The sequence below is a fragment of the Zonotrichia leucophrys genome, chromosome 1A (genome assembly GCF_028769735.1).
Source record: "Zonotrichia leucophrys gambelii isolate GWCS_2022_RI chromosome 1A, RI_Zleu_2.0, whole genome shotgun sequence".
NCBI classification, from domain to species: domain Eukaryota; kingdom Metazoa; phylum Chordata; class Aves; order Passeriformes; family Passerellidae; genus Zonotrichia; species Zonotrichia leucophrys.
In genome coordinates, this window is record NC_088170.1 from 72939677 (window position 1) to 72952073 (window position 12397).

At 64.6% G+C, this 12397-nt stretch overlaps 2 protein-coding genes across 3 annotated transcripts in view; both read left to right on the plus strand.

Moving 5' to 3' along the window:
* Positions 1–8094, plus strand: part of FLNC (filamin C) — a 28285-nt gene extending 20191 nt beyond the window's left edge. Inside the window, exons 35-47 of one of the 2 annotated variants that reach the window (XM_064703157.1) lie at positions 18–179; positions 525–728; positions 1399–1551; positions 1643–1765; positions 2538–2798; positions 4132–4401; positions 4778–4915; positions 5211–5326; positions 5743–5872; positions 6319–6495; positions 6685–6903; positions 7349–7558; positions 7858–8094. In XM_064703157.1, the coding sequence (XP_064559227.1) occupies positions 18–179; positions 525–728; positions 1399–1551; positions 1643–1765; positions 2538–2798; positions 4132–4401; positions 4778–4915; positions 5211–5326; positions 5743–5872; positions 6319–6495; positions 6685–6903; positions 7349–7558; positions 7858–8045 (2351 nt within the window). In that variant the 3' untranslated portion in view covers positions 8046–8094. The remainder of the gene's footprint in view (positions 1–17; positions 180–524; positions 729–1398; positions 1552–1642; positions 1766–2537; positions 2799–4131; positions 4402–4777; positions 4916–5210; positions 5327–5742; positions 5873–6318; positions 6496–6684; positions 6904–7348; positions 7559–7857) is intronic. The other variant, XM_064703158.1, reaches the window with a different exon arrangement.
* An 811-nt stretch (positions 8095–8905) lies between these two features.
* Positions 8906–10043, plus strand: ATP6V1F (ATPase H+ transporting V1 subunit F). The gene is made up of 2 exons (XM_064703165.1): positions 8906–9250; positions 9701–10043. The coding sequence occupies exons 1-2, from the start codon at positions 9093–9095 to the stop codon at positions 9900–9902; spliced, it is 360 nt and encodes a 119-aa protein (XP_064559235.1). The 5' UTR covers positions 8906–9092; the 3' UTR covers positions 9903–10043.
* Positions 10044–12397: the final 2354 nt, after the last annotated feature.

Consider the following 12397-nt stretch of genomic DNA (forward strand, 5'->3'; position numbering starts at 1 on the left):
TGATGGTGTCTCTGCAGGGGATGACTCCATGCGCACGTCCCAGCTCAATGTGGGCACTTCGACGGATGTGTCCCTGAAGATCGCAGAGACAGACCTGAGCCTGCTGGCGGCCACCATCCGCGCACCCTCCGGCAATGAGGAGCCATGCCTGCTCAAGAGGCTGCCCAACCGCCACATCGGTGTGCAGGGACATGGGGACACCACAGGGACACCACAGGGACACCACGGGGACACAGGGACATGCAGATGTAGCACAGGAGAACTGTCACATGGGCACATGAGAGGAGCATGTGGGACCTGGGAACTTGTCGGGACAGGGAACAGTGGGGCTAGGGGGTCACAGGGATGGGTGGCCTTGTGGCATTGGGTCAGCAGGGGGTTGGTGGCCATAGTCAGGGGACTTGGATGGTGGCCAGAGGCTGGTGGCGGTGGCCAGAGGCTGGTGGCAGTGGCTAGGGGATGGGGATGGTACATGTGTGGTGGCCATGTCTGGTGGTGGTGTGTGACCGCTGTGTCCTCCCCAGGCATCTCATTCACGCCCAAGGAGGTGGGCGAGCACGTGGTGAGCGTGCGGAAGAGTGGGCAGCACGTCACCAACAGCCCCTTCAAGATCCTGGTGGGACAGTCAGAGATTGGTGATGCTGGACGGGTCAAGGTGTGGGGCCAGGGGCTTCTGGAGGGCCACACCTTTGAGGTGGCTGAGTTCATCGTGGACACACGCAGCGCTGGTAAGGACATGGTAGGGGATGGCCATGGGGCAGGGGTAGCCATGGCCAAGGGCAGGATGGAGTGATGGCCATGACCATGAGTAGGCTGTGGCCATCCAAGGATGAGGTGGTGGCGATGGTTATTGCTGTGGTGCACTAAGGCCATGTGTGATGGTGGCCAAAGCTACATGTGGCCAGGAAGGGATGGTGGCAATGGTCATGGCCAAGGCCAGATGGTCCCTGTGGCTGGGGCTGGATGGTGGCTGTGGTGGCCATAGCCAGGATGATTTGAGGACCATGGACATGCTACAGCTGTGGCCAGCACAGGATCAGGTGGTGGCTATGCTGTGACCTTCATCTAAATGGGACGGTGACCATGGTGGTGGCATGGCCAATGCCCAGGTGAAATGTGGCTAAGGCCATGCCATGGCTGTGGACAACAGGATGGGCTGGTGGCCATGATTATGGGCATGGTTTGACCGTGGCCAGGATGGAGTGGTGGCCATGTCCATGGTGCAGTCAAGAGGGTGATGCTGTGTTGACCATGGCATGGCCGTGGCCAGGACAGGGGTGATGACTGGGATTGGGTGGTGACCATGGACAATTTGAGTTTGTGGCTGTGGTGTGACCATGACCAGGACAGGGACAGCCTCCATGGGACACCGCTGATCACGTCCCCATGTCCACCCAGGTTATGGCGGGCTGGGCCTGTCCATTGAGGGCCCCAGCAAGGTGGACATTAACTGTGAGGACATGGAGGATGGCACCTGCAAAGTCACCTACTGCCCCACCGAGCCCGGCAACTACATCATCAACATCAAGTTTGCTGACAAACATGTCCCAGGTGGGGCTGGGGGACACATGGGGGACAGAGGGCAGTGGTGGGGAGGGGTGCTAGGAGCCCAGGGGGTGACGGAGGTAACTGTGTCCCACAGGGAGCCCCTTCACGGTGAAGGTGACGGGTGAGGGGCGCATGAAGGAGAGCATCACGCGCCGGCGGCAGGCGCCCTCCATCGCCACTGTTGGCAGCACCTGCGACCTCAACCTCAAGATCCCAGGTACGGTTGGCCTTCCTCCTTCTTCTCCTCCTCCTTCTTCTCCTCCTCCCCCCTCCTCCTCCCACCCTCCCTCCTTCTCCTCCTCCTTCTCCTCCTCTTTTCCTCCTCTTCCTCTTCCTTCTCCTCTTCTCATCTTTTATCCTCCATTATCCTCCTCTTCATACTCCATCATCCTCCTCTCTTCCTCCTCTTCTTCTCCCTTCTCCATCCTAATCTTCTTCCTCCTCCTGCTCTGTGGGCCAGGGGGATGGAGACACATCTCAGCTGCTCCAGCTCTGATTTCTCCTTGCTTCCTCTTTCTCTCCCCTCCGTGCGTCTGTGTCCATGTCTGTGTCCCTCTGTGTGCCTGTGCCTGCGTCCTTGCATCCCACTGTGCGTGCCACCCTGCACTGATACCTCCATCCACATGTCCGTGTGTCCATTCACACCTATCCACGTGTCCATCTCTGCCTTCATCCACCCTTGGCTCCACCCCTCCCCGCACCATTCTCTACTTCCAACCCTGTGACCACCCATGTCTCCACCCATCATGATTCCATCCTCCCTGTGTCCATCCTTGTCTCCATCCCTCCGTGTCTTCACTCATCCATGTCTCCTCCCACCACTACATTCATCCCTCTGTCCATTCATCCCCATGTCTGTCCGTATCTTCCTGTGTCCCCGTCACCGCTCTGTGCACCCTTCCGTTCCCCGTCCGTGCTCACACCCTGTGGTCTCCACGTGTCCCCACGTGTCCGCACTGTCCCTGTGTGTCCCGCGGGGCGCTCCCCAGGGAACTGGTTCCAGATGGTGTCGGCGCAGGAGCGGCTGACGCGCACGTTCACGCGCAGCAGCCACACGTACACACGCACGGAGCGCACCGAGATCAGCAAGACGCGCGGCGGCGAGACCACGCGCGAGGTGCACGTGGAGGAATCGACCCGCGTGGGCGGCGCCTTCCCCCGCGCGCCCCCGGAGCCCTTCGGGGCCTTCGGGGCCTTCGGGACCCGCGAGGGCATTGGAGCCTTCGCAGCCCCTGCGCGCGCACACGAGGGTGCGTCCTGCCCCGGGCTGCTCGGGGTGCAGCAAAGTGGGAGTGCACAGGGGCTGCGTGGGCATGAGGGGCACGGGCACACCTGGGCTGGGCGTGCAGGGCACTCCCCTGTGCTTGCACGAGGGTGGACGGAGTGGGCATCCCGGCAGGGGGGGTGTGGGAGGTGGCAGGGGGAAGCTGTGTTGCACAAGGGCTGGGTGCCCTGGAGCACCAGTGTGTGTTTGCACAGAGCTGTGCTTGCACAAGGGATGGGTACACCGGAGCATCAGTGTGTGTTTGCACAGAGCTGTGCTTGCACAAGCTGCTTGCACGTGAGGCCTGAGGTGTGTGCCTGCACAAGGGCTGTGTGTGCAGGGAACTGGGCTTGCATGAGCGCTGGGCACACTTGCCACGGCAGTGCCCTTGCACACGGCTGTGTGCTCACACAAGGGCCCACCTGTGTGTGCCCAGGACACACCTGGGACAGAGTCCCTGGCACACGCCTGGGGGCTGCTGTGCTGATGGGGGGTGCCCTTCACATGGGATGTGTGCAGAGGTGGGGGCAGCTCTGGCTCTTTGCACACACAGGTGCATACCTGCTTATGGGGTGTGTGTGCTGAGCCTAGAGGGCTGTGCGTGCCCTCGGCACGGGTGTGCAGTCCCTCAAGGGCGTGTGCATGTGTCTGCACACGCGTGTGTAAATGTGTGTGTGCACGCTGGCAGGTGCACGTGTCCTGTGCATGAGGGGGTGCACTTGCAGGGTGGGGTACACCCCCTGGAGGTGTACGTGGGCTCTGGTGGGTGTTGTGATGTCAGGGCACACTGGTGGCAGGGTGGTGGGATGGCAGTGACAAGGTGCCCTGGTGATGGGGTAGCAGGGCGTGAGTGTGCCAGGGAGCCCTTGGGATGATGGTGAGAAGGTGATGGGGCAATGGGGTGCCCCAGTGCCCTGGTATCAGAGTGACAGGATGTTGGGGTGACAGGATGACAGGGTGCCCCAGGGACAGGTGCTGGGATGCCATAAGTGACATGGTGATATGGAACTGGGGTGCAGAGGGGCTGGGGTGCAGGGGTACCTGGCTTACGGGATGATGGAGTGATGTGGTGACGAGGTGCTCTGGTGACAGGATGACAGTGTGCCATGTAGTGATGGGGTGCTGGGGTGCCATAGTGGCACAGTGGTGGTGTGACAACAATGGGCTGATGTTGGGGTGCCCAGGTGCCTGCACGGTGACGCGGTGCATGCCCACAGGCAAGGCGTCGGTGCAGGAGCTGGGGTGCCATAGCGGTGGGGTGTTGGGGTGCCGGGGTGCGATGTTTTGGGTGCCCACGGTGACACGGCGCGTGCCCGCAGGCGAGGCGTCGGCGCAGGAGCTGTCGGCGCAGGTGCTGAGCCCGTCGGGGCAGCGGCGCGAGGCCGAGGTGGTGCCGGGGGCCGCGGGGGTGTACAGCGTGCGCTTCGTGCCCCAGGAGACGGGCGCCCACACCGTCAGCGTCAAGTTCCGGGGGCAGCACGTGCCCGGGAGCCCCTTCCAGTTCACCGTGGGGCCGCTGGGCGAGGGCGGCGCCCACAAGGTGCGCGCGGGGGGCACCGGGCTGCAGCGCGCCGTGGCCGGCACGCCAGGTACGGGGATGATGGGGGCCGGGGGGCTCTGGGGGCAATGGGTGTGTGGGTGTGGTGGGGATGTGCGGGCAATGAGGGACGGATGCTCTTGGGGGATGTGTGTGGGGCCTGGGTGCTGCTGGGGGTGTGGGTGGCTATGGGGGCGTAGGTGCTATAGGTGCTATGTGCGTGTGGGGTGCTGGTGAAATCTGGGGGCTCTGGGTGCGGTGATGGGGGATTTGGGTACAGCTGGGTGTGGGGGCAATGGGGGGGCGTCATCGGTGCTCTGTGTTCCATGGGTGGGATGTGGGTTCTTTGGGGGGGCATGGGGAGGTGGGTGCAGGTCACCATCCTGGGGTGCCATCGAGGGCCAGGGTGACCCCGGTGGCCCCCCCAGCTGAGTTCAGCATCTGGACGCGTGAGGCGGGCGCGGGGGGACTCTCCATCGCTGTCGAGGGGCCCAGCAAGGCCGAGATCTCCTTTGAGGACCGCAAGGACGGCTCCTGTGGCGTCTCCTACCTGGTGCAGGAGCCAGGTGAGAGGGGCTGTACCCCAACACCCCCAACCACCCTAACCACCCCTAACATCCCCCAGGGTGCTCAGCCTGGGGCTGGGGCTACACGACTCTCATATGAGGAGGAACCCACATGCAAATGTATCCCCAATTAAGGGTATACCCCCAGGAGGATGTCCCCAAATAGAGGTGTCTCTCTGCTCAGGTGTCCCCATGGGAGGGTGTCTCTGTGCATGGGTGTCCCCACATAACAGTGCTCCCAAGGAAAGGTGTCCCTGTGTGGGGGCTCCCTGCCTGACTGTCCCCTGTCCCCCAGGTGACTACGAGGTGTCCATCAAGTTCAATGAGGAGCACATCCCTGACAGCCCCTTCATTGTCCCTGTCGCCTCCCACTCGGATGATGCCCGACGCCTCACTGTCACCAGCCTGCAGGTACAGCAGGGGACAGCCCCTGTGGAACCCTGGGGCACCCCTGGGCTCATGTGCCACAGGATGCCCTCTGGGTCCCCAGGTCACCCTTGGGCTGCTCTGAGCCCCTATTGCACTCTTGGGATGCCCACTGTGTGGGATGCCCACCATTGGGTCTCCTGTGGCACCTTGGGCCCTCTGGAGCCACCTCTCCCTCCCTCACGTCACCCCTAGACCACCTTTATGTCCCCCTGTGCCAGCCTTGGGACCCTCTCTGGTGCCAGTCTCACGTCCCTTGTGTCACCTGTGGGCCCCGTAGTGTTCCCCCTGCCTCACTGCCCCCCTGCCTTGTCCCCTCATTCCCGGGGGTGACCCAGCCGGCACCATTCACGATGTCCCCCTGTCCCCCTGTCCCTGATGCCACTGTGGTGTCCCCACAGGAGACAGTGGCAGTGAACCAGCCAGCGTCCTTTGCGGTGCAGCTGAACGGGGCGCGCGGCGTCATCGACGCCAAGGTGCACACGCCTGCAGGGGTGGTGGAGGAGTGCTACGTGTCTGAGCTGGACAGCGGTGAGGGGACACCACGGGGACATCCTGGGGACACTGGGTCTGCAGATGTGGGGTTGTGGGCACAGGGTGCAGGACACAGGGACATCATGTGATGTGGGGACATGGGGCTTGAGAGCATGGGAACATGGGGCATGGGGACAGAGTGACACAGGGACACAGGACATGGTGACATGATGGCATCCCCCAGACTAGTACACACTGCGGTTCTTGTGTGGGGTGTGGAGATACAGGATGTGGGGACACGGGCCACAGGGGTGTGGGGATGTGTCTGTGTCCCCTGATATGCACTGGGGTTCCTGCTGTGCAAGAACAGGGATGTAGGGACACGGGGACACAGGGACACGGGAGTGTGGGGACACGGGGACACAGGGACACGGGGGTGTGGGGACACGGGGACACAGGGACATGGGGACACAGGGACACGGTGACATGTCTGTGTCCCCCAGACCGGTACGCGCTGGGGTTCCTGCCGCGGGAGAACGGAGTGCACTCCATCGATCTGCGCTTCAATGGGCGCCACGTGCCCGGGAGCCCCTTCAACATCCGCGTGGGCGAGCAGAGCCAGGCTGGGGACCCCGGGCTCGTCACTGCCTTCGGGCCCGGCCTCGAGGGCGGCCGCACAGGTGAGACTGCTGTGGAGACAGGGACGGGGCTGTGCGAGGGCGGTGGGGACAGACACGGCCGTGAAATGGTGATGGGGACAGAGCCACGATGGAGATGTGGCCATGGCGCTGCCATGATGGGAACGTGGCCATGGGTGGTGACCACAGCGGTGTCCCCCCCATGATGCCATCCCCATGTCCATCTCCCAGGGGTGCCCTCAGAGTTCCTGGTGCAGACAGCCAACGCAGGGGCAGGAGCACTGGCTGTCACCATTGATGGCCCCTCCAAAGTGGAGCTGGACTGTACTGAGGTCCCCGAGGGCCACCGTGTCACCTATACCCCGATGGCCCCTGGCAACTACCTCATCTCCATCAAGTATGGGGGCCCCCACCACATCGTAGGGAGCCCTTTCAAGGCCAAGGTCACTGGTAAGAACAGGGGGGACATGGGGCTGGGAGGGGACATGGGTACATGGGTATTGGGAGGGACATGGGGACAGAGAGGAACTTGGAACTAGTGGGGACACGGGAACAGAGGGAGACATGGGAACACATGCGCAGCCGGGGCCACATCATGGGCAGCCCCTTCAAGGCCAAGGTCACTGGTACAGATGGGGTGGGAGCAGACATGGGGATGGGGGGCATGGAAAAGGGAGACTGGGGGATGAGAACATGGGAGTCTCCCGTGTGGGGTGGCTAGGGTCAATGATGGCCATGATGGAGAGATGCAGGAGGGCCACCCTGCAGGACCCCAGGGTGACAGCAGTGGGGGGTCCTGGGGGAGGGGGGTTGTCCCTGAAAGATGTCCCCCCAGCATGGTGTGATGGGGGTGTCCCATGGTGGGGGCTGACCGTGTCCCCCCGGTGCTCCCCAGGCCCACGGCTGTCAGGCGGGCACAGTCTGCACGAGACCTCGACAGTGCTGGTGGAGCCGGTGGTGAGGGCGGGCTCGCGGGGCCCCCCTGCCTTTGGGGGGGTCACCAAGGCCCCATCAGACGCTGGGCAGGTGGTGGCCCGGGGGCCAGGGCTGGCAGCCGCCCGCCTCGGCCACAAGAACCACTTCACCGTGGACTGCAGCAAGGCCGGTGAGCGCACTGGGGGGCTGGGAGGGGGCATGGGGCTGGGAGGGCAGATGGGGGCTCAGCAGGCGCTCCTAGAGAGCCCTGTGAGGGCTTGGAGGAGAGGTGGGGGGTCTATGGGGTGTTCAGGGAATTCTGGGGAGTCTGCAGAAAGGATGGGGGGCCTAAAGGTGGGCCTGGGAGCCCGGGGAGGGGATGGGGTGGGTGAGTGGGGGAGTCGGGTGGAGGGTCTGGGAGGCAGGGGGGAAGCTCGGGGCCACCCTGGGGTCTCGAGCTCCGGGTTCACCCTGCCCGTGTTCCCCCAGGCACAAACATGCTGCTGGTGGGGGTGCACGGCCCCAAGGCGCCGTGCGAGGAGGTGCACGTGAAGCATGAGGGGAACCGCGTGTACACGGTGACCTACAGCGTGCGGGAGCGCGGCGAGTACGTGCTGCTGCTGCGCTGGGGCGACCGCGACGTGCCGGGGAGCCCCTTCCGCGTCACGGCGGCCTGAGCGCCCCGTGCGGGGGGCACGGGCTGGCAATAAAGCACTGGGAGAGGAACGGGGTCTGCGTGGTGACTGGGGACACGGCCCGCGCGGGGCTGGGGTGGGACTGGGGACAGGGCACACGTGGGACTGGGGACATGGCACGCATGGGGCTGGGGACACGGCACATGTGGGACTGGGGACATGGCACGCATGGGGCTGGGGACAGGGCACACGTGGGACTGGGGACATGGCACGCATGGGGCTGGGGTGGGACTGTGGACATGGCATGCGTGGGATGGAGACATGGCACACGTGGGGCTGGGGTGGGACTGGGGACATGGCACCCACGGGGCTGGGGACACGGCACTTATGGAGCTGGGGACACGGCACTTATGGAGACTGGGGACACGGCACACGTGGGGCTGAGGACAAGGCATGCGTGGGGCTGGGAGCGGGACAGGCCGGGGCCACGCTGCGGAAGGACGCCAGGTCTAGGTGTGTCCTGAGCAAGACACCACAATTGTGGGGTGTGCAGAACAGCACAGCAGGGTTTAGGGGTGGCCCTTCGGGTCCGGGGCAGCATGGTGGGGCCCGGGGGGTTCGGGACTCCAAGGGGATTCCATGGAGGAACAGCGGCAGCCTGGGGGCCCGGGGGGTTCGGGGGTTCCGGCCAGCGCGGTGAGAGGTGCCTGCGGGGCCCGTGCCGCCCGGTAGGGGGCGCTGTGCAGGGGAGCGCCCCGCGTCCCCTCAAGGACACGGCGCTCTGCGCATGCGCGCGGTGAGGGGCCGGGCCGGTAATAGGGGTGGGACGAGGACACGGAGGGGCGTGGCCAGCAGGGACGCGGGTCCTCCCCCGGCGGTAGGCGGGGCCAGGCCGCGTTGCCGGGCAGCGGCGGGCGGGGCGCTCCGGGAGCGGCGGCGGAACCCGGAAGCGGCGGCGGGTTCCGGTCGGTCCCGGCCGGTCCCGATCCCCACAGCCGCTCCCGGCGGCGCATCCCCACCCGCCGGCTCCCGGCAGCCGCTCTCCCACGTCCGTGTCCCGGCGGATTCCGTTCCCAGTGGGCCCCGGGCATGGCGGGCCGCGGGAAGCTGATCGCGGTGATGGGCGACGAGGACACGGTGACCGGGTTTCTGCTGGGCGGCATCGGGGAACTGGACAAGCACCGGCGGCCCAACTTCCTGGTGGTGGAGAAGGAAACAAGCCTGGCGGAGATCGAGGAGACGTTCCGGTGTGTGTGGGGGAAGGCGGCCTGGGAGGGCTTGGGCGGCCTGAGGGGGGCCGGGGCGGTCGGTAAGGTTCGGGGTGCTGAGGGCTCCCTGCGGTGCCCGTGTGAGCGCACAGCGGGGTCTCTGAGGGGGACCCAGCCAGGCTCTGGGCCCCGGGGTGTCAGTAAGGTTCGGGGTGCCTGAGGGGGGCCGGGGGTGTCAGTAATGTTCGGGGTGCTGAGGGCTCCGTGCGGTGCCCGTGTGAGCGCACAGCGGGCGCTCTGAGGGGACCCAGCCAGGCTCTGGGCCCCGGGGCTCGCAGAGTTGCGGCGGCGGAGGGAGAGGGCCGGCAGAGTCTGCGCTCAGGCTGCCCGGAGCGCTCCGGGGATCGGGGCCCAGCAGCGTGTCCCGCCCGGCTGGGCTGCCCGCGCGGGCGCTCCGTGCCCCTCACTCTCCCTTTCTCCCCTTGGCAGGGGTTTCCTGGCGCGGGAGGACGTGGGCATGATCCTGATCTCGCAGGCGCTGGCGGAGCAGATCCGGCCGGCGGTCGCCGCCCACGCCCGGGCGCTGCCCGCGGTGCTCGAGATCCCCTCCAAGGACCACCCCTACGACCCGGCCCGGGACTCGGTGCTGCGCCGCGCCCGGGGGCTCTTCGCACCCGATGAGCTGCGATAGAGCCCCCCAGGACCCCCAGCCCCTCCCCACACCCCCCAAATCCCCCTCTAAGCTCCCCCAGTACCCCCGTGTGTGCCAGCCCCTGCAGCTCGTCCAGTCTGTCCCCTGCGCCCATGGCCTCTTTGCACCCAGTCACGGGTGACTGGCACCCCCAGACAGTCCCTGGTATCTTCCCAGCACCCCCAAAAGGTCCTCCACCACTCCCCCAGCTTCTTCACACTTGACGACCTGTGGTACCCCAAAACAGCCCCTGGCACCCTATGGGGTCACAAGCCAGGCCTGGGGGTCTCCATCCTAGGGAAGCCCACCCAGGGGCCCCCAGCCCACCTGGGGCAGTTGTGCCCCATGCCTGGGGGTCCCCAGCCCATCCCAGGGCGCTTCTGGGGGCCCCCTGGGGTTCCCAGGATGCCCTTTGGATGCTGGGCGTTATGGTTGCCCCGTGGGTCTGAGGGTGACACAGGGAGCCTGGCGTGTCCCTGAGGGTGCCTGGGGCTGCCACAGGGGCCCTGAGGGTGACCCGTGACTGTGTCTCAGCCATGTCCCGTGATGGGGAAGTGCCACCAGCGTATCCTGCTGAATCCTGCCAGGTCCTGCCTGCAGGCAGGGAGGCACGCCGTGGGGGAGGAGAGGAACACCCCAAGGACACTGGGAGTTGTCACTGTGACCTTGTCACCGTTCCCCCAGCTCCTCCCCAGCCTCCTCAGCCCCAGCAGAACCTGGCAGGAAGGTTATTTATTGTCCTCCCCTTGTGCCCAAATGTCATTTGTGTCCCCTGTGTGTCTCCCTGACAGTGTCCCCAACATGTGCTGACACCACTCACTGTCTGCTCTGCTCTGCTTTGTGGGGTGCTGTGAGGGGTGGGGACAGGGGGACCTGGGGGCATGGCACAGGGACATGCAGGGGGGCACCGGGACAGAGCCGTGGAGGGCTCAGGAGCACCCTGAGACCCCCCATGACTCCCACCCTCCGGGGGACAGCAGGGGTGAGCCCCCCATGCCCACAGGGCCTGAGGGCATTGGTGTGAGGACCTGGGAGCCCTGCCCAGCCAGGGCTGACCCCGTGCTTGTGTTCCCACCTCCTGAGCAGCCCCTGCTGTGCCCTGCACACAGGGGTGGCACCTGCAGGGCACTGAGGGGAGCCCACATCTCTGGGGCCCTGGGCAGTGGCCGTGCTTAGGACACGCACTGGGGAGTGGGCAGGGCTGGGCACGGACACAGTTGTCACAGATGTCCCACACACACATACACACAGGTGTCACACACATACCACGAATACACATTTATGGCACACAGAATCCCAGGACAGTGTGAGGGGGAAGGGCCCTCTGGTGATGCCCCAGCTCAGCTCCTGCCCAGGCAGGGTCACCTGGAGCAGGTGGCACTTGTCCAGGTGGGTTAGGATGTCTCTGTGAACGGACACCCCTCACCCTCCTGGGCAGCTGTCCCAGGGCTTGGCCTTCCCATGATGGAGGGAGGTTGTGCCTCATGCTGAGCTGGGACTGTCGGAGCCCAGGGCCTGACTCTTCATCCTTCGCTGGGCAGGACGGGGCTGGGCCTGGCACCATCCTCATCACCTGGGGAGGTCTGGGCTTGGTGGGATCCCCCCTCAGATGTTTGCATGGATTGGTGCAATCCCCTCACGTGAGGGATTAGTGTGGACATGTGAGCAGCAGTCCAAAGCTCCACTTGGACTCGGGAGCCCTGGCAGCCCATCAGGCACAGAGGGGGAATTGCCAGGAGCAGGGGGAGATGGAAATGGCTCCCGGCTGTGCAGGTGACCCAGAGCGTGGTGACTGGGGCAGGCAAATGGATGTGGAGCAGCAGGACATGGCGTGGTGGCGGCTCAAGCAGCAGGATTTGCAGGAGGGCACAGCCACCCTCCTAACCCTTGAGGTGTGCTCCTCTCAGGTGGGGATTATTTTTTTCACTTGTCCAACTTGATTGGACCCAGCAGTAGTTCACACACTGACAAAAGCCATTGCTGGCAGGAGTGGGGAGAAGCAGACAGAGCTCCCCAAAAAAGCCTGGGCTGCAGGGGGTGTCTGAGCCTACTGTTACTGCTGGAGCACAGTGAAACAGCACTGCGTGTGGTGTGAGCAGGTGGGGCATCTCACAGAGGAGGCGGGGAGGCTGAAGATTGTCAAGGATTGTCAAGAGAAACAGACTGGTGGAGTTGCACCTTCCATCCAAGAGAGAAATGCAATGTATGAAAGCTCAGTAACAGTCAGAGTTGCCCTGACCTTCTTTCCTTCAGGCAGGAGGAGACCTAAAAGGGGGAATGGAAACAGGTCCCTGCTTAGGGAGGTAGCAGAATCCCCCCCGGCTTCCCTCGCCTTCCCAGGTGCCCTTACAGAACCCATATGAGGTCCTGGATTTTGAGGGTCAGACAGTTGAGAATGCAGCAGAAAGTCTGCTTGGTGGGTGTCCCAGATCCGTGCAGTCAGTCAGACAGATCACAGCTACAGTTATTAAGGAAAAAAGGAAGGGCAGTTGTAG